Below are 23,134 nucleotides of genomic sequence, written 5' to 3' on the forward strand. Positions count from 1 at the left end.
ATGAAACAGACTGAAGTTTCACTGAAAGATCACCTTTAAATAAGCCGCTTTTATATTAAACAAAACATTTTTAGTAATCTTAGTTTCGAGGTGCCTACAATTTCCTGCGTGGGTTGTTGATGAATCGAACTTGCTGACGTTTCGCCAATTGGCTTCTTCAGAGCTTAACTAAAACTCGCATTCTACTCAGTACCTGCTTGTATATTGCTTTGGGGGCAGAGATAAAGGAGGGGCATAAGCATTTTGGTGAAAAGTAAACCTGGGACGAGGTTAAGATGGTTTGGTTGTTTATAGATTTCTATAGAATTTCAGATTTCGTTGATGTCCGGTTCCGTGATCGTGTTCTGCAACTGCTGATGAGTTTATTTGTCATAGTCTGAAGGCTCTTTCATGTTCTTTGAGCATAGATGATATTTTTCGTCCGTTCTTTAGAATGTATTCTTTTGCCACATATACATGGAATGCTGTAGACTCCTGGTATCTCAAGCGGAATTTTGTCTTTAACAGATCGAAAACTTTTGGATCTAACATCGGTAAATCTGATTTTGACGTTATATTTGAATATAAGGAAGGACAACAGTGGCAAGTGTGGGGTTGCTCATTGTCTTTAGGTTTTGATAAAATGGATTTTGTGATGGGACGCTTAATATCTCTAATTTGGAAATTATTAGAAAGAAGAGCAGAAATTAGGTGTTTTAATTCTGGGTTTAGTGACTCCGGTTGAGATAGTTTCGCAGCTATGTAAGCAAGCGAGTTGATAACCGATGATTTTTTGGTCGTATGGTGATATAACAATGCATGTGCATATGTTTTCCGAATTACAGAACAGAATTACCCAGTGTTAGGTCTGATTTTCTATTGATAAGAATATCTAAAAATGAGAGATTATTATTAATTTCAAATTCAATGGTAAAACGTATGTTCCGGTGCATAAATGGCTGAGAAAATTGGGAGCGATTTTTGACCACGAGGTCAACTAACAAAAGTATCGTTTCCATAATTTTGGTTTTAGATAAAAGGTGTCGAGGACTTTCCTCTTAAAGACTTCCATAAATATATTCACGATGAGTGGTGGTAACGGAGAACCCATAGCTGTTCCTGAAGTTTGTTCAAAAAATTTGACCGTTATGAGAAAAATATATTCCAGACAAGCATTTCTCAGTTAAGATGAGACGGTTTGGTTCCAGATTCTCGGATTTTAATACATCTGAAGAGTTTGTGCTTGTGTTGAGAGTTTCAGGAATAGGGATTCTACGACGAAACTAACCAGATTATCCTGTGGATCTAATGTAACAGTTTTTAATTGTACAATTAAATAAAAGGAATTAAATACGAAACTATTAGTTTTCCCTGTAAAGGGTTTTGATATGGATAGATATTTTGCTTGAGAATATGTTCAAGAACCAATGGTGCTGACGATGAGGTCATCCTATTAGCATATCTTGAATATTTTAATGATATCCCTTTATCTACTTTTAGAATTATAATGTCGTTATTAGATTTTAGAAATTTTAGAGCTATGCGTCCATACTTTGGAATATTAGATTTAGGAGCTTTGGACTTTTTAAGGATTTTTGAAGTTTGAAATTCAATTACATTGGCTGTTCGAGATGTCAGTTTGTTTAGGATAGACTCGACATTTGAAATGATTTCCTATTTTGGAATAATACGTGGGGCAAGGGCGAAGTTGGAACATATTGCAGCAACTGATTTTTCTGTCTCAGAAAGTTGGCGCGCTGATACATTTACCACAGTGTTTGGTAGTTGAGAAGCGTTCGATGGTTTCACTAGTGTTGACATTAATTACTTTTTCAAATTTTTGAATGTGATTCCGGCTAGAAGATGAACGAAGATTTTCAAGTTTGTCATGAATCATGTTTCTAAGGGTATCGAATCCTGAAAGAATAATATCTTGAATTTATTCCTGATATTTACTTGTGTTCACGTCTTCCGTAGCATTTCCTTTACCTGCTTCTAGAATTACGATGTCGGGATTAGTTTTTAGAGCAATGCGTTCAGGCTTTGGAACATTATATTAGGAAGTTCGGAATTTTTAAGGATTTTTTGCAGTTTTAAATCGAATTTCATTGACTGTTTGTTTAGGATAGACTCGACATTTGAAATGACTTCCTATTTTGCGGAAATACAGGGACAAGGACGAGGTTGGAACCTTGTGCAAGAACTAATTTTTCCGTATCAGAAAGTTGGTGCGGTGATACAGTTACCACAGTGTTTGATAGTTGAGAAAAGTTTGATGGTTTCACTAGTGTTGACGTTAGTTCTTCAAATTTTTATATGTGACTCTGAATAAAAGATAAACAAACATTTTGAGCTCTGTTATGAATCATGTTAGAGTTCGATACCCTTTCAACCATACTTTTCACCAACATGGTAATCAGCCATCCAAGACAACGTTCGTGCCCCTCCTTTAGTTCCGCGACCCTTAAATAATACAGGTACAGAGTCCAATGCGGGTCAGTTTCAGTTAAGCTCTGCAGAAGTCATCCGGATGATTGGCAAGACGTCAAAAAGTCCGATTCGTCAACAACCGACACTGGAGAAATTCAGAAGATTGGTAAATAGTCGACTGGAGATGTTTTTTTGAAAAATTTGAGAACCATTTGTAAAACATACCAATGATGGGATGGTCAACACCCTCTTGTTTCACTACACTCAATAACTTGCTCTAGAATATAAGCTCAGTAGCCCTATAATGTATTTCGTACATGATATAAGTTGGATCACTGACCGCAAAGTTGTATTAATGAATGAATCACTTGTCCAACCCAATGGACAAGCGCTTATCCAGATGGATGACAAATTAGCCCTCTGAGAGAATCTAGAATAACGATTTAAAAATGTTAAAACTGCGTTAACTATTAAAATTCGACGATTTATCAACTGTATTGACGAAATCCAAAATCAACCCTGACTTCTAAAAATAGCTGGATCCATATTTTAAAGCTACTCCGCGTAGTCTGGCAAACCTTTAATCGAAAATGGTTAGATTAAAGTCATTTTAGTTCGAAAAGTACAACAAAAGAAACTATTATTAGTAAACATGCTGGGAAAGTCGGCGATTTACGTAATAAAGCGAACTTACATGCATAAACAATGGCGCTTTGTTCGGTCAGACTACATTAAAGCGATTGCAGCAACTTTAGAATTGGCTTAAACCGCGTTTACAGACAAATTTGCCTGAAAAGCAATGCGTCTGCTGAACTGCCTTTAAGCGGTTTGCATATTTTATATTTATGTATAAGTGACTGCTCTTAGTATCCATAGAAATGATAAAGTTACCATTATGAAACGCTCAGCATATAACGATATGTCAAATTTTCGAAAATCTTACTAACTATATATAGAATATAAAATATGCTCAACGGGAAAATAAGACAGAGAGAGACAGATTTTGTACAGTAATGACTAAGTATACGCACAATAAACCCCGTTACCTTTATTAAGTGATAGAGAAGAGATTTTACAATGTTAGGTGCAAAAATACTGTCACTTTAATATGCGATGAAACAGTGTTCAATGAATGAAATCGTGGACACTTGTCTGATATGCGTTGCTTAACGTCACGTTTCAACTACTCGAATGATACAGGAAAACTTCATTCATGGCATGCATAAATCGCAACGCCGTATTTTGGAAGTAGCAAAAGGCCCATCAAGTGATACAGAAACATGGTTTATTTTTAATCAAATATTTGATAAACAAAATTATGTTTAAGTATTTCTCATTGTGTTCAAACTGCAACGAATCTTAGGCGATGATAATTTTTGATAACAGACATTAATCGCTCCAGATATAATTTTATTTTAATTTTATAATTTCGGAATGCAAACTTTAACTTTCTTACTTAGTGTTCCTTTGGAAATTTTGTCGACCTCTTACGAGAAAACTGTTACCAGCAAATACTTGAAAATTTGGTAATATACCGTTTCATTTTAGTATTAAAAGGTCAGCACTTGTTGTTACCTACTATAATATGCCCTAATCAAGTTTTGGAATTTTTAAGATATGTAAAAATATGTCGAAAATTACATTTGAAGGCTGGAGAATACCAAATTAATTCTTCTAATACGACGCCAACAGAATGTATTATTGTTATGACCGAACCGAATTGGCTGAGCCCGGCCCTATGTGAATTCCAAGAATTCAAGCAAAATCACCTACTCCAATTTGCTGACACACGCCTCGAATGTTCTACATCTATCGCAAGCAATAAAAGCGAAGCAACTCTGTCGCTGGCCAGTCAGTTGAAAAGATCAACAGGAACGCGCAAATATAAATAATCGACTGATATAAATAGAGACAGATAAATCATTTGTAGTGAGCATAGAGTAAAGTGTAAATAGTTGGTGCCTCAGTTATTATAGACCAACTCGACCAACCGAACTCGAACAATTTGTGCTAATTTAAAGCGGTAACGATTGGTGTCAGGTGTGGGGTGGAAGATTCGAGCCTGTTCCAGAGAGTCTTCCTAATACTTATAATGTTATAAAGTATTGCTCTTGAAGCATATTCTCTGCAATAACTCTTGTATACTACCAAGTTTTCATCAATATAGAAAATTTGAAATCCTTTTGATTAGATCAAAGGATATTAATATTTAGTAAAAAAATAATAGAAAAAAACTAAACTGAACAACAGTAAAATTCGCTGCGCCTTAATTCTCTTTGGATGGTTCAGAATAACCACACAACTGTAGTTTTAATTTGTAAAACATTATTTTCTCCATATTTCCCATATTTTTCATTCTAAAACCTAATTAGCCTTAAACCTAATTAATTAAAATTACACAAATAAGAAAAAAGTTACAGACTTCCAGGAGTCAACAAATGTCAATGCTCATAGCAACGGCAAGGTTTTTATGGGACATTATAAATTAAATGTATAACTAATATTCTGGGTAGCTCAAAGTATTAATAACATTTCAGTCTAATGACTTCGTGAATTTTAGACGTTTTTGATTTTTACAGCTTTATTTAGTTCTTTTATAGTTAACCGAAGAAGTTCTCTTACCGATACGTAAAGAAATACAAATAGACAAACTTTAACTCCTACATTGCCTTAGTTTGTAAATTTTAGCAAAAGTGTTTATGTAGAGTATAATAGCGATTTTATAAAAACACTTTCAAAAATTTAAATCAGCCAAATTTTAGAGTACTTGAAATATATCGCGCAGGTGTTTGGTTAGCGCTTTCCAAAGTGAACTTTTACAATAACGTCATAAATATTTCGTTGGTGAATTATTTATGAAAGGCTAAACAAACGAGTGTCCACGACATAAATAATGGGGATTATAATAATGTCGAATATCTAATCTGCTCTCCATTTCCCTGGTTTGCTTTTGTCCAAAATAATCACACCAAAACCAAAAGGATAAACAATTTACGGCGAGAGGTGTGCATCGGTGGTTCGGCACTTTTCAACACCTCGAAATAAAATAGCACCCACACAAACGGCTAATAATTTCAAATTTGAATAGTTTAAGTCGATCGTTTTTGGCGAAATATTAATATAGAATTGGTAGTTCCTATTTGTGGTATAAAATCGCCAAAACCGATGGATCTACAGAATGATTTTCTATTAAAAAATACATTACCTTGCGACAGCACTATTACATCAAAGCAAATTAGAGTTCAAAGATTTGTGTTGTTTGGGATCAAAAGGATATAATTAAAATGTATCTTTATTATTATTAGCGTTAATCCAGACCACCTTCTTTCTCCGAAAACAATGCATCTTGCTCTTACCATTACTAGGTACTATTAGTACTGGTATTTAGCTTTAGAGTTCCGTGACAATGACTAATCTACATAACATGAGAGGCGCGTTCCGACAGCAGCATCAACAAATTTATATTGCTTTGTTCCTAACATATTTAATACAAAGCAGGGAATACTTCGGAATACCGTAACCGTCTGTATGATTTGTTCTTTAAAATTTCTCACTCAGAAGCGAGTAAATGTGTTACTCCTTAGAAACAATTCGAAATTAATCAGGAGTTTATCCATGATTTCCCAGCTGTATCAGTTTAAAGATCCCTTTGATCAATATGAATTGAATGTGTGGATGGCCATTACCACAAACCCTAACTCTGTACACAGAGTTTATAATAATAATTACATCTCAATAAATTTGTCTCATGTGCCGTCTGGGTAAATAAAGTCATACGTTAATGAAGCGATCGTAGTTTGATCCGACTTAAAATGACACTTCCAATTTACTTTGAACAGCTAGTGCGCGTCGAAAGGACAAACCTAGGGCCAGTGGCAGACCGCCCATTCCAGGGCGATCGCACAATACAAGAGAGAGAGCAGAAGGAACAAAATCGTACCGTATCGCCTACCTTCTTCTCCCATTGCAACACATACGGTACCGGGTGTCCTTCGGGGAATTCCACGTGACAGTTGAACACGACGGACTCGCCAAGAATTGCTGTGATGTGGACAGCATCCTGGATCGAGTTCCCTGAAACTGTAAAAAATATTGCTTAGCTATATCGACCGACGCAGGCTATGTTCAATCCAAATTAAGTATACTCGGCTTAAATAGCGTAGCGAAATGTATAATAAACGCCATTTTAATCGCGAGTTTGATTTGGCATGAATTTTTCCAAAACGCTTCGAAAGTAAGGAAGCTGGATTCAAACTCGTATCACATTCCTAAGCGAAAGATGCGGGCGCGAAGGGAAACCGTCGTTACATGCCGAGGTTACTCCGTAAGCATTTCTCTAGACTTCACGCCTATTATTCGCCAAAATTCGTTTCGTAGGTTCGGCATGGATAATTATACTCCAAGTGTTAAAAACATAGAAACAATGATGAAGAAAATCCCAAACTAACCAAAAATCCTTTTTTATTCCGGTTGACCAATGATTGTTAGTTCGTTTTTGCATATTTAGTTTAATTAATACACATAGAACAGAATAACCGCATTACAGGTAGGTATCTGTTAGTTCGTATTCTAAAACTGAAACCTCTTAGGACATAAAAATTTAAAAATTAAAAAATAAGGCCGATGGATCTCCAATTTAAAAATTGCAAAAAAGGTAGTGAGAGATAATACGCAAGAGAGGAGATTCATTGAATTGTTTAGGATAAATAAGGAGCTAGTCTCTGTATAAAAGAGTATAGTTCAACAACTGTATAATCATTGGATCTGTTTTCCCCAAACTGAACAAAGAATTGCCCAAATTAAAAGAGCTTTTATGGAAAAAGGTGGATTCCCAGGAATTATTGGCTGTATAGATGGTACTCAAATAACAATCATCACACTCCATAAAAATACAGTGTAATGATGCCAAATCAGCAGAAAAGGAATTTGATTCCAAAAACATGCACATAATAAGTGGACGTGACGGATTAATAACTGCCACATTTATATGGGGTGCTTTGGTGATTGGAAACTCGATATGTTTACCTGTAAGCTCTACATATTTTCTGCTCGTCACTCTGTATAGTATGTGATATATCAATCATTGTTTGCGAATGAATATGATAAAAAGTTGCACTCTTCAGCACTTACTTTATTTTTATGCCAACCTATGTATGTCGAGATATATTTTAATTATATTTGTTTCTTCATTCGAGGTCAGAGAAATATATTGCTTATTAGGGGATTCAGGATATGCATTACAACCCTGGGTAATGACTTGTGAGAAACCAGAAGTACTCTGAAAAGATGCATTGGTGTTTTTAAAACTCGATTTAGAGGCATAATGGGGAGCGCAAAGTATGTTATACTGTTCAGAAAGTTGGCAGAATTATTTATGAACAAACAACAATATATAAATATATAAATATGTGCAACAGATGCGTTTTTTAGAGAGAACCTCTTAGCAACCTTTTGCCTTGAAGTTCGGAAATACGTTCGGCTCCACCGTACGTAGCCGAAAGCGCTTACAGAGTTTAAAAATGCTCCATTACCAAAGTAATCTTTTCTTCACATAAAACAGCGCTTCATTGATACGTAATAATAAATATGTGTTTAATTTAGGAAAAATAACCTGTACTTATATAGGCTTAGTCTGAGAGTGGCATTGGAAAGGTATTTAAACAGTAATCCCGATAATTTAGCAAGGATGCACGTTAGTTATGAGTTTTATTGCAGATTCTCTCAACGCGTTCTAAGATAGCTTTAGACAATTATTCATATCAACTCAGGCAAAATTAGGAAGGACAATTTGGAACATGCCAAGAAAAAATCAAAATAAAAATAGATAAATATTAGTTTTGGTTAGTGACAAAGTTAACAACTAACCAATAACAACTTACATTTTTTCGCAGCTTAGGGATTTATTATAAGGGGTTTATCAACAACCTTAGGTTTAACAACAGTTTTTTTTTTCTACACGGATCTAGGGTGCGGAAAGTGTAATTTTACGATGTCAGTTTGGCTTCCCAAAGCTGCGAGCCACTTCGGACATTTCCGAGATAATACCGCACGGGTTTGGGAACAATCGGATGTTTTCGGAGATATTTCCCACGGCTTCAATTCAGTGAATTTATTACTGTTGTTTTGCAAAAATGTACCCAAAAACTAATGGTCGTAGAAAAAGTATGGTATGCAACATTATTTACAATATACTATTATAGTTTTATTATGGTATATTCTGCATCAAGTGTGGTAAACGGCAAACGGTAAAACTTTTCGACGGCCGTTCGTTTCTGGACACTAAAACGAAGACTTTAATCATCTAATAAATATTCTAGCAGTTTCTATGCAACATATAAGATAATATAAAATTTTTCTACTCGCTTCTGTAAAATACCTAATTATACACCGATCTAGCGTTCTGAAAGTGTCAGTTTACTACGTCAGTTTCGTTTACCACCGTTCCGAGCCACTTCGGACATATCTAAGATATTACTGCACGGGTTTGGGTATAATCGAATGTTCTCGCATTTCCCACGCCTTGAATTTTGACGTTTGTCGATTCTGACGGTCATATCAGTAAATGTATTCGTCCTGTTTTGCAAAAATGTTCCCAAAACTACCGGTCGTAGAAAAAGCATAGTCACACGTTTGGTAAACTTTTGAAGTCACTCATTTATGAAGCATATAAATAATAAACTCGTAACTCTAATGTCTTTTGCCACACTTGCAGCACAATATACTATTATAGCCTAGTAAGAAATGCAGAAAGAAGCCACTATATCAAATATAATACCAGTTTTTATAATATCCATTTTAAAATGTGTTGGAAGTTGGCGATAAATTATTCAAAACTAGAGAAAGTCGACCAAAATTTAGGTTTTCATTAAATCAATATTATATTGGCAAATGCCGAAACCAAGCATTTCCTATAAAATAATTTTTTTCCTTTTGTTTAAGCAATCGCATTTTTTTCAATCAGATTCCGACAATGAATTTGTAACCCGAATCAACTTGTATCTATTTTTAACTCTTTCAGGGGGCCAAAACAAAATTCTGGTGTGGCTTGTGTTTATAAACACCTTTCCTTCCTTCCATAACCAAAACTTATTTATAGTTTATAAAGGTAACGGCAACTTCTTATTTACAGATTAAGTGGGAGGTAAAAGTTTTATATGGGATTAAAATTTAAGTGCTGTAGCGGGTTTATAAGAGTAACTAAAACGTTTCGCGACCAATTGATAATTTCTCTGGTTTTATAAAATGGACAGTCGAAACGTAACCGTTAACATTATAAAACTGTCAGTTGGGATTGATACTATCGCTCAGATTACAGAGTGTAAACATAATATTACTCCATATAATTGATACATTATGTTCATGCAAAAACCAAGTCTTCTTGGAAATTCGATTTGAATAGCTTCTCAGATCTCAATGCTTTTTTGATGATTTTGTTCAATTAGTATAAAAATAACTGTTGATGCATTGCTAGATGATTTTGTATTGTGATCGGCAAACCAAAACTAACACAAAATTAATATCCAAGATATCAATAAATTGCAATCAAATCCATTATCGAGTATTATTCAAAATTGATTTTTTCAATGTTTAGAAGCCTGACTTAGCTATCGGAATCAAATAGAGCATTTGCACTGATTGCGTAGCCGTTCACGTTGAATCAGCTTAGCTAACTGAAATTCCAACGACTAATATAAGTTCCACAACAAACTTTATTAAAGGAATGTTTTATGTTACGCCGTCGACCAGACAGAATTTGTTTGCTAATAAAGTACTTGGCGAGCTATCGACGACAACCGCAAATTCCATTTCTTTTTCCGGTTTCCAACTACTCCGGTAATTCCAGGCACCGAACGTCGATTTTGCGTCGCGCCCAATTTCCGAGTTTTGTCGGATAAAACCAATTAAACGGTGAAAATTGACCGGGAGCGCATAGAACTGTAAAAACGTAGCTGTTGAATATTTAAGGTTGGACTATGCGGAGCGGTATGAGCAGAAATTAAATGAAGCTTCGGTTGATAGATCCAGGACTATGGGAAAACATCCCATAGCATAAATCAACCAAAGAATATTGCTATAGTCCAAGTCACACTGAGAATACTATGTGGAGTCTTATCGAGCGCACAGTAGTCAGGCGTAGCACCGCTGGTGTCGGGCAACAATTAGGTCCGGTATCAAACAAATTTTATCTCAATATTTCTACTTTGTCTAATTTTTATTTAAGATGCTCCTATGCCTTACCTCAATAAGTACGACACTGAGAAGAAAAAGTTAAATACAAAAAGTGTTTGACCCTAAGCATATATTATATTTATATTATTATATTTATATTAACTTTATGCTTTTAAACTTTTCCACTTTTTGCGAAAAGTTTTGATTACGGTTTGATTTTGATATTTTTTTGTTGTTGGATAGATATCTCAAAAACGCACTAAAACCTTACGTTTCTTATTACATCAACCATTTGGGAAAAATTTTTGATGTTAAAAATCGAGAAGGGTTAAGGATTTCCGTAAGAACAAAGTGTCAACGAATTCTTATTCGGGACTATTGTAAAGTTTGCAAATAACAATTATTTTGTATGCAATTTGAAGAATTTTCAAATTTTAATTATACAAGTTTCAAAAATAGTGATAAGAAGGACTTATATTTTTCAGCATCAGGAATAGATGGATGGATGGATTTTCTAGACAATACAGACAACAGTTTTATAATCTTTTTAAAATAAAATTTACCTTCAAAATAAAAAGCAATTTGCTGCTTTCGAAAAATTCGATTTCATCGATTTTTCGAAAGTATCTACGGATGCATAAAAATTTTATATCTCGGCAACGGTAGGTCCTAGGAAATCTCCATTGGTACACATGATTAGCGTCGAGAAAATATTTCTTTTTCTATCCGTTCTCCGTTTTTTGGTTTTTACGACATAACTTTTGAACAGTTCGAGGTACGAAATTCACAATTACTTCCTTTTTAATCCTCAACGAGCTACATAAGCTTATACCAAATAAAAAGCGTAATAGGTGCCTTAAATCTGCAGCTACGGACTTCACATTTGATAGGGAAGTAGAAGTCCATTTTAAACTGTTTAAGTTGGGTGCAATCGAGTATTAGCCGTAAATCAAAATTAGCGAAAAATATCCAGCTTCGAGAACTACATTTTTTGTATTTACGGTTTCCGCCTATCACACATGCTGCTCAAGAGATTTGAAAAAATCCATATGAAAACCACTATTTCTCGCGCTGAATCAAGACGCGATTACGTCAATTACCATTACGTCGTAATGCATGGTTTCAGAAAACAAGCATTCTCTCGAAAACCATTTACTCTATTGCAAAAAGTCATATACCAGGAAACGTGGGAGCTCTAGGACTATAACCTCTACTCCGAACATTTTTTGAATTATATATAGGGTGTGTCGTTTATGGGCAAAAAAATTCCAAAGATCCTGAAAATGACCGTTTTTGTAGGTAAATTATTGGCCGTAAATGAAAAACGGGAAAAGATAATTTGGTTCAAACAGCATCGTAAACTGTGTCGAAAGCCACAATTTTCTATATACAGTTTTCATCCAAATAGATATCCATATGCGGTTTTTACCATTATATTTTTCATGAAAATCGAGCTCCACACACTTACATTAGTTTTCTTCTTTTCGTCTCTTTTACTAAGGGGAGATTTCCATAAAAAGTCTCCAATTTGCACATCCGAAATAAAATTTAAATATTTATTTTTTTGAACAAAAATACGGAAATGCCATACGCATACTTTCCGCCGCACCATCAGGTGGTTTGCCACTGTGATAATGTCGTCACAGATCCGCAAATGCGTATTCGACAGATGCGAAATCGATAGTAATAAAATTATCGCGTTCGGCAGCCACCGATCACGAAACCGAATTTTCTGATGATACGCTTTTGGGCTCGTAAAATATGACTCCGGGAAAAGGAGCTCGGATGGCGATGTTTTTATGGTACAAGGTGCGATACGAATCTACGCCTCTGAAAATAGGAACGATGGAAAATGTCGCCTGGCAATCCGAAATCATCCCAACGCCTACTTCGACTGAAACGCGGGCCGTAAAAATTATCGCGGGTAAAGTAGGCGGAGGCGGGGGCTAACTTTGCCAGTTTTCATAATTTTATTGATTAATAAAACTTGATAAGATATACGAGGTCTGCAAATTAAGTAATCAGAAAGTTTTTTTTTGGGAGAGTTAGAAAAAAACTTTATAAAAAAACAAAAGATGCATTTATTATCGATTATCGGTGATTATAGAATAGAAAAAAAGATATCAAAATTACAATGCATTGTTTTCTTCCTGATTTCAATAATATAAAGTTTGCCTATATCTATAGCCGCTTTTCCAATATGGCAAATTTGCATATACATGAATATTAACTGAATCCATGGTTATACCGATTATATTTAAATTTTAGCAATTCCACTTAAAATTTAAACATAATAACATAAACATAAACAATAATAATAATAATTTTCACTTCGTATCTACATTTATCTAATCGTATGTATTCTATAGTATGAATTCTTGATCCAAACACGGGCCATAAACCGCATCTACATAATTAAAATGAGAAGGAACCAGCGAATCCATTTATTTAATTTTAAGGTTAGTTGATAGAACGTAGCAACTAGGATAAACGATTTTTAAGCTGCTTTTTGAATGCATTTATTGCTTGAAACGCAAATCACTAACAAAGTTTAGTCCCAAATTCCGCAATTTAAATGTTGATCTCTAACAGTATTCGAAAGTAAGGTCTAATTAGTTCTTTAAATTGACCAAATAACACAGGAGGTAAGATATAATTTTTCAAAGAAACTTCCACAGACTACAGTAATACTATTTACAAATCTTCTAAATTCCTTTTGCATCGGTTGTTGATGAATCGAAATAGCCGAAGTTTTTGCAACTGCTACGGGCTCTCCATTATCATCAGTCATCGGAAATATATTTATATATCGATCGCTGTCCTGCCATACATTAAGGGGGTTACTGATAGAATCAGCCGGATATTACGGAAACACGAGATATCTACTGCATACAAGCCTGATCATACCATTGGAGCAATATTAAGAAATCCAAAACAAAAAATTACTCTGGAAAACCAAGAAGTATACAGTGTAGCATGCGGATCGTGCAGCGATTAGCGATTAGCCATAAGAAATAAACAAACAACATCGGCTTTATTCCAGCCCCAACACCAGACAGGCCATAAGATTGGTTTCGACACTTGTAAACAAATTGCTGACATTTCTGATTTTAGGATCAGGATTGTACGAGAGGCCATAGAGAAAAAAAAGACTGGACACCTGAATGCGAGAGACAACGCTCTACATCTATCGCAGCATCCAACGGGGACATCGCAATTACGATCGGGAGAAATAAATAACGCAACAATTCGGGGGGCGGAGCCGTCTCCCCTCCAGCACGAGCAGTACCGTCACCACCTCCGGCGCAAGGTATAAATACCGCAGGCACTGCCGATAACCCCCCAGTGTTCGAAGATGCCAAGTGAGATCTTGGCGAAACATCTGCAGGATTCATAACTAAAACACATACGTACATGATTTGCATGCTTATTTCTTTAGATAAACTTTCATAAATTCTCTTTTTTTGGTGTTAGGTTTTGTTAGTAGGACTTTAACTTTTTGAAAATTAAATATGTGTTTTTGGCGTTGTCACAATGAGTATGAAGCGCTGTATTTTTTTTGTCATAGTTATGTTATATTACTTCTTTTTTCAATTGCAATTTTTGCTTTGAGTTTAGTGAAGACATATGTTTTTTGTAAATTTTAACTTTTGTGTCGTATTTGAATTTTGTGTTCTTTGAAAATGGTTTGGAGTTTTTCCGATAAAACAAGTATATATGGTAGCGATATATATTTGAGGATTTTGATGTTGGTTTTTGTTTACGTTATTATAAGATTTGTTGGTGCGTTTATTAAAGATATTAATTAAGTTTTTGGGACAATTATTTTCTATTCTGGATCGGATAACATTATTGCTCTGTCTGCGAGACCTATTATGACGGATTTTTTTTTGGGCTAGGAAATGATTAGATTTAAAATTTATATAATGTGATGATTTTGTTCCAAAATTTCCAAACCAAACCAAAATTATGGAAATTCTGCGTTTGGTATTTGGCCTCAAGTTCAAGAATCCCTCCGAGTTTTTCTTAGCCTTATATACATCCTAAGATACGTTTAACGAAACTAGTAATAATCTCTTATGCTGAGATATTCTTTTCAATAGAAAATCAAACCTAACATTGTGTTATTCTGTTTACAGAAAATCGACTCACACAGGCCGACACCTTAATGCATTGTCGCACCACCATTCGGCTCAAAACTCTCTTGTTTACAGAGCCGTTAAAAACAACTAACATCTGCTATTCTAACTAATAATTTGCACAATAGAGACATTAAGCGTTCCACCACAAAATTCCACCACAATCAAAGACAATGAGTCCGAAATCAACCCCACACTAGCCATTGTTGTCTTTTCTTACATTCAAAACATCACTGACCACATCAAAAGTTTTTAAGAAATATAACGTCAAAACCAGATTTACTACTTTTCTTAAATTTCTTAATATCTTCGATCGCCCAAAGACAAAATTTCGTTGGAGATACCTGGAATTATATTGAAAGAGCAGACGAAAAATATCAACTAAGCTTAACTGAAACTGCGTCAGAAAGTTCGATTGATAAACAACCAATGCAGGAGGAATCCAGAAGATTTGTAAATCGTAAGCTAAGATTTGGTAGCATTTATTTCGAGTTTGAAAACTCTTAAATGCCCTTGATATCTTTATCTATGATTTACATAGCCTTAAAATTTTCCGTAATATTTAGGTATCATCAGAATATGAAAGAATTATACAGTGCGGTAAGCAACTACTCAAATTGCATGTATAGATATTGAAAAGGAGTCCCTAATATTGAGCCTGGGGTACCCCATATGGGAGAGTAACATTAATTGACTCTCCTTTAGGTGTTGCAGTAAGCTGAAAGCGGTCACCACAGTAACTACACATAAAAGAGACTGAAAAACCTAAATAGTGCAATGTTGACAATAGCGCAGAGGTTTTGCTTATATCACTTTCCTGAAGAATATCGTCAGTTATATTTAATAGCGTTGACGTGCAGCTGTACACTTTTCGAAATCCTGACTGCGAGAAGGGAAGCAACTGGTTAATATCTAAATTATCTTTAGTTTTGTTGGGTTATTATTTTTTCAAATATTTTTGAGAATACGGATAAGATAATTTAGGTAATTGAAAGACCTTAGAAATTTTCCAAATCTTATTAAATGCGGATTCGATAATGAAACTATTGATTATATTCATGATAACAAGGCACAGAAGTATCATTTCCAATTTCAATTTATTTACACCCATCGCAATGTATGTCTTTTAGTTTGCTCCATAATTGTTCTAAATGCGATTTATTTGCATTAATTACATGTTCAAGATATATTTTGTTCTTATAACTTTCTTCTGAAGTCACGCAACGCTGGAGACGGTTCTCTCGACAAAGTACAGTCTTTCATCAGGAGTTTAGATAGTTCCTCGATCTCAATGAATTGAGTTGAGTTCCATTGGCTGCCCCTTAGTGGTGCGCAGCTTGTTAGGAGATTAATTGGATTATCCTCGTGTTCTAAACCTAGCCTGTATGGGCTGTCTTCGCTATCCCCCAGAGCTGGTCAGTTAAATCCATTTGAATGTTTTCGACTGTCCCAAGATGACGCCCTTTCAACTTCGGTAAGAGAAAAAGGTCAAAACGACTCAAGGAGCCTGAGGAACCATATAAGTGTTTTTTCTGACCAAAAGCTCCGACCAGGAGCATACCGTTCTGCAACGCTCAGTTCTTCTCGATGTTTGGTCTCACATAAATGACCCTTTTTTTGAAGTGTTTCAAGAACCTCTTGGTGAAAATGTTGATTCACCGTTCGGTCTTGAGGTAATAATTGTTTGTGGATAATTGTGAATATCGTCATTGTCTTTTTGACGCACTCGTCATCAGTGACGACACATTTCAGAAAATGGTGGTGATTTTAAATATAAACCAAAATGTCAAAGCGCATTTTCCTTTTAGTCTTGCGAAAGGTGTTTTGGAACCATTTACGAGCAGATTCTCCTCATCCCTAATTCATTAGTCGATGGTCTGAGTCAAATTAAACTCATTTATTTTGAAGATAGAGATCTTCTGCTTCTTAGTTCATTTTGAATCAGCTCTCTTTCTTCTGAAAATGCCTTAAATAACCAAAAATCCTGGGTTCTTGACAAAACACTACCTCCGTAGTCCTGCTGAAGTTTAGCAAGAATTTCCATTGCATTGTGTCTCAATTTGAAGCAAAAGCTAGTAGCACACCGTCACTCGAAATTAATATCACTCATTTTTAGAACATAATAGCAAAAACTATTTCATGAAAGAATAGAAAAACCAACTGACTCGAGCGAGTTCAACTCAATACTGAAGGCGGATCGCCCCTTCCGCCCCTAAAAGCAAAGCGCCTCCAGTGTTCCTAGATAGAACGCTACGCTACGATCATAACTTTATTTACTAATTGAAAAAAATGATTAAACGTCAGCGGTTTTAATTTGTGCAAACGGAAAAACGATTTCAATGAAGTTCCTCGGGGTTCCATCTTGGGGCCGACTTTATTTAGCATGTATACTCGGGCATCATCAGCTGTGACAAATATAAATCAGGACTTTAAAAAATCGTTGAGTTCTCCCAGAATCTTCAACTGAATATAAATTCGGAAAAGTTATTTCTTGGCAGTAACAAAGATGAAATTCAACAAACCTTCAAACTTCAAATAATAAAGGAAAATTTAAAATGTTCCAACGAGGCTCGTAGTTATTGACTAATTTTGGAAAAGAATTTTAATTTTAAATCTCTTATATCAAAATGCATCCAAAAAGCCTACTCAAATATTGGGAAATATAATAAAATTAGCGGATTTACTAGTTAGATGTCTTCAATTTTGCTAATGTAATTTTTGGCTCATATTGAAACAAAGCAGAGTTCAAAAATGTTAAAAACGTGCTTCTGTTTAATATAGGATATCAGAAGGTATGATGTGGTTTCTTTCAAATTAAAGAACACAAATTAGCTGCAATTGTCTAAAATTTCGTTATTTCTTTATACAGAAAGGTTCCCGAATGGTGATTAATAGCGGTAATTTTCAGAGAGTGTCTTATCTACAAGACTTCGTTCAATTTTTCTACAAATTTTAAAGATTTAATTTAATTTTTTAGTAGCATCTACTCATCCTTTTGGTAAAACTTACAAAATCATCCAACAATGCAGTTCTCGAATCAAAAATTCATGCAAAACCGCTATAGGTAGGTACTCGGAATAGGAAAATAGACAAAAAATGTATAGGGCATCCGATTTCAAAGATAAAAGAACTGCCGCTCTTTGGAATAAAATCCGTCTCTGTTACCTAAACGTTAGATACGTCATCTGCTGTTGATCGCCCTTTATATGTATATTATCTTTTCAATTTTAAAACCTTATAAACACAGATCCTAATTAAACTGCTATTAACTAGGTTCTCACTTAAAGAAAGTTTCATCGTTGGGCCATTACTCAATGTAAGTTCTCATTAGATTTTACTTCGATTTTTCAAGTCAATTTTAAATGGAAAAGTTAGATTGGATTTAAAATCAAACTTCGGAAGCAACGCACATGTACTATGCGCACGTTATTTTTACATGTACCGCAACCACCTCAATACCCAACGTATAACAACGTATCATCAAAATTATGTCGTCAATAACTCATTTGGATCGTGAAAGTGTATGCGACGGAATATTTGCACCATAATGGCCACGCAAATAATCGAACAATTTCGGTACAATGAGCTCAACGCTTTACATTTTATACATTTTAATGGCGTTCATTGTTGGTCGACGTTTTGTGTTATTTTTTCACCCCGGACTATTATTACGGTTGGTCAATGTCACCCCGCGATATATACTGTTTAATTTGCGGTTAATGGTTCTACTTAGGGCTTGAAAATTTTATCGACAATTGACAATGTAAAACGTGCATGGTTACCAATCACTGCTTTTAAAGATCCTTACGATCCTATCGATTAATATGCGAACTCTAGTAAGCAGGGTTGTTAATCGTGCTTGCTGGATATTTTTCCTTCCTTTCTTCTTTTCTATCTTCGAGTGTTTTTAAGAAACGAGTAAAGATAAGTTTTGCGGTCGGCTCCAGCTTTAAATAATAAACCGATCTCTTCATTTTGAAGTCGAATCAGTTTTACTTACTAAGGGAATCAAGATTAAACTTAAAGACTAAACCAGTGAACAGCAGACGTTCCCTGCTAACAGAAAAAAGTCAAATAAAATAAAGAAAAAAAAACACAACAATAGCTCAAAAGAAAACAATGGGAATTATAAGATATCTAAAACTAAAACTAAGGAGGGATATGCTGTTGAAAACCACATTACTTATACACTCCGGTGTAAAAAAAAACACAACAGTGACATTTTTAGTGAAATTTGAGGAATCATGACTTCTTTTATTTCAAGGCTGATTTTCACAAACTTGTTAGAAATTTTAGATAAAATGAGCAGTTTTAATTATTTAGTAGTTTGATAGATGTTGGCTTCATGCTTCATGACTTTAAATTTAAAACACGCTGTGGTATAATTACGTTTCCATTTTTTTAAAGAATTCAATACTGGTTAAGAACCATTCATTTCCTACAGTTTGTTTGTTAGTTCATATCTTTATGTTCATTGTTAAGAGCAAAATAAACATGAAATACTTTAATAGAAATTTATATTTTAACAAACTTCAACTTAAATAACCTAAACAACCATTTTTTTAAAACAAACTAATATCTTGTATTGCCATCTTTAACTCTAATAACTGCCAGCAGACGGCGGTCCATACTCTATACTCCATACTGTCAATTAAGTTACGAATAGCATTTTGAGGAATATTTTTCCATCCCTCCTGAGGGGTTAAACGGAGTTCATCCGCTTTGGCGAGAGCTACTTCACGCTCTTTGACTCCCTCACCTAGCATATCCTACCATGCTCTGTGGGGATGAGATCAAGCAAACAGTCAAGTTTGTTGCTTTCAACTTGCACCAGGTAATGTGTGACACATTTATCTGAACGGCAGCGACAATTAAAAAAAAACTAGCTGGCGTGATGAAATGCAATATAAAACATTGAGGATTTCTGACGTTATTGATAAACATTAAAACCAATGGACTGGAGAAGAGCTGGACAAATATATGTAGATCATAATTAGTTTAAAAGTTGTTGCAGATATTTATACCGGCATTATATGCTAGGGATCTCAGAAATGCCGTTTGAACAGTCTTCAACCTATCAATGTGACATCTGTAATGTGGAGACCACACTACCAATGCCTACTCAAGTGTAGATTTATGTAGATCTAACTAAGGAGCAACAAAGGATGTTAAAACAGTAGAGTGATTACGGGTAATGAAACGAAGATTTCTCATACCCAAAGAGGTCAGTTTACGGTCAAATATGACTCCAAGGTCTTTAATGACACACTCTATTGCTTTGTTGTTAATAATATATCTATTCCGAAAAGTTTTAGTTAAGCGAGAAAAAGTAATACTACTAACACTTTAAAACATTTAGATCCAGACCACACCACAAACTGACGTTTGGTCGCCCTGAAGAGCATCGATAAATACATACACTCACACTACACATCACTTTGATCTTCTATAAACAAATTTAACAAAAACTGGAACTATGTGCGAACCCTGAGGGATACCCGAGAGCATCACAATTTATATGGAAATATAATTGTTGATTCGCACCTGCCATGTACGCCCTGTTAAAAAGCTGTGACAAAATTCGCCCAAGGTGCCACCCAGTCTCATCGCCTATAATTTACGGACAAGATGCTCATGACTGACACTTTCAAATAGCTTTGCAGAATCCGTGTAGACACTGTCCACTAGTTCACGCTTCTCAAAAGTACTTAACAGATCCTGGTCTATAGCTACTAACATTGCTTCTGTCGCCATTCTTATGAATAGGCTTAATGTTGCTATATATATAATTGTAAAGAAGGTTCTCAGTCTTAATATATTGATTATAGTATGAACTATAATTTTTGAATTGTGCATTAAGGTATCAATAGCACGATAAAAGCGACCTGTATTTAAAAAGAGCTCGTTTTTAAAAATATTACTATACAAGGGACATTCAAAGAGAATATGGGGTAAAGTTTCGGATCGTAGAAATTTCAGATTGAGCATATCTCCATAGGAATTATTTTGTAAAGTGTTGAGTATAAAATCGTATATTATACTTAGACCTCATGGCAATGAGTTTGTTTTCCATTGAAACTTCCTGAAATCATTGTTTTATCTGTGCAGCGCAGTTGCACTTGGTTGCCATCATTATTTACTGGTACTGGCGATTAAAACAAATCTTGGGTAAACGGCTCGTCAGCGTGCTAAGAGGTTTTACTAAGAAAGAAAGAAGGTTTCGATCCCTAAGTATGTGCGTATGCTGTACTTTGCAGCTCAGCCAGGAGCCTTTTGTAAGGGTAAATTTCCCAGGATTCCTCTGTTAGATTGCATTTCACTAATTATTAAAACTGCTAAATATTGCAAAGCTCCCGAACATGGCCGTTGAAGACTTATTGCAACTGCTTGATTTACTTTTAAATTAGAGGTTCTTTCAGTTCAACAATAGATTCTTCAAAAGGGGGAATAGGCGGTGGGCTCATGTTTGTCTTTTTTCCGAGTGCGGGTTTCATGGATAATATAAATCTTCTGCCCCAAACAGTATTATTCTATATTACTTAAATACTCTCGTAAGTCAGAAATTCGTCACCTTTCACTCTTTTCTCATACGGTTTTTGATATCCCTCAATTTAGAGAAGATTTCATTAAATAATTGTTGGCCATCACATCTATTGCTGTTAAAAATGTACTCCCATTATGGATTAATGTATTCCATGAGGAAAACCTACAGGCTAATCTCCTATTTTATTATTTTTATTATTATTATTATTATTATTACTAAGAATAAAGTGCAGAGGAAAACCTATTATGCACATTGATCGTTAGTAACACAACACATATAATAAACATTTAGTTATTGCTGTGAAATAATACACTGTCCAAGCGACGTTTAAATGCAGACAAGTTCGGCGCACACACAACATCTGGGGGTAAACTGTTCCAATAATTGAAAGTCCCGTTACTTATAAAATGCAGGCGATCTGAAGTCCTGAATTGTTCCTTCCTCATTTTAAATCGATAACCACGTAGGCGTTCATCATTGCTTAAGACCACAAGTGGCACGTCAGATCGAAATTGGGCATGCGCAAATCTATACATTTGAATCAGATCCCCTCGCAGTCGACGCTGACTTAATGTTGGCAGACTAAGTATTTTGAGACGGTCATTGTAAGGTGTATGTCTAAGCTGAAGTGGCCAGCGCGTAGAGGCTAGTTGCACTTTTTCCAGAACATCACAGTCACGCAATAGCCACGGGTTCCAGACTGGGGAAGAAAATTCCAGGATGGGGCGAATGTAAGTGGTGAAAAGCCTGCAAGCGATGCGAGGACTAGGATTTTTAAAAGTCTTTTTTAACAAAAATAACGCGCAGTTTGCTTTCTTTGCAGTATTTGATACATGTGCAGACCACGCAAGATCGTTAGTTACTGTCACACCTAGGTCCATCTGAGAATCGACACTTGACACAAAGTTTCCATCGATATAATAATTCAAACCGGGATTGTTCTTGCCAACATGCATCACAGAGCACTTTTGAGCATTCAGCGGCAATAGCCAAGTTGAACACCACTTGGAAATAGTATTCAAGTCTCTCTGCAATACGTCCGCATGTGTTGAAGGATTTCCAAATAATTTAGTGTCATCAGCATAAGCGCTCACATGAGAATCAATGCTGGAGAGCAAATCCACGGTGTACACTAAGAATAGCACTGGTCCCAGCACCGATCCCTGGGCAACACCACTAGGCACGATTTGTGGCAGTGAGAAAGCGTTACCAATTCGAACTCTGAATGACCGGTGGCTTAAGAACGCCGCTATCCACTCTAGCAGTCTACTCGCCACTCCAACCTTTTTGGTTTGAATAACAAGCGTCGATGTGGCACTTTGTCGAAGGCTTTGCTGAAGTCGAGGTAAATAATATCCACCGGATCACCTGAGTCAAGAGATGATGTCCAGTGATTCAAGCATGTCAATGTATTTGATATGACACATCTGCCGGGAACAAAGCCATGCTGCGATGTAGGTATAATATGGCAGTCGATCAAAAACGGTAGCAGCTGTTTTACTATAAGGCGTTCAAGAACCTTACATATAATACACACTAGGCTGATAAGGCGGTAATTTGAAACATCGAGCTTATCACTCTTTTTATAAATCGGTGTTACATTTGCGGATAACCAGTAGGTTGGGAGTGTGGCAGAGTCCAAAGATTTTCTCAAAATAATATAAATAGGCTCTGCAAGCACAGGGGCACACGCTTTTAAGATTTTACTGAAAATTCCATCAGGTCCGGGAGCAGAATATTCTTTTAACTCAGAAAGAGTTTTCTTCAGGTCCTCTTATGGGACCCTCATAGTGAGACGGTAGATTAGCTGGTTCATCAGCAAAGACACTAGCAAAATATGAAGCAAATTCATTTGAAATGAAGTCCTGGTTAT

The 23,134-nt window shown here is 35.4% G+C and overlaps 1 protein-coding gene across 4 annotated transcripts in view; it reads right to left on the minus strand.

Annotated features, from left to right (window-relative positions):
- Positions 1–23,134, minus strand: part of LOC132705471 (protein turtle) — a 207,336-nt gene that overhangs the window by 51,480 nt on the left and 132,722 nt on the right. For all 4 annotated transcript variants that reach the window (XM_060676059.1, XM_060676057.1, XM_060676058.1 and 1 more), the window contains exon 4: positions 6,350–6,489. In XM_060676059.1, coding sequence (XP_060532042.1) covers positions 6,350–6,489 — 140 coding nt within the window. The remainder of the gene's footprint in view (positions 1–6,349; positions 6,490–23,134) is intronic.

The sequence above is a fragment of the Cylas formicarius genome, unplaced genomic scaffold (genome assembly GCF_029955315.1).
Source record: "Cylas formicarius isolate icCylForm1 unplaced genomic scaffold, icCylForm1.1 PGA_scaffold_7__23_contigs__length_41026272, whole genome shotgun sequence".
NCBI classification, from domain to species: Eukaryota; Metazoa; Arthropoda; class Insecta; order Coleoptera; family Brentidae; genus Cylas; species Cylas formicarius.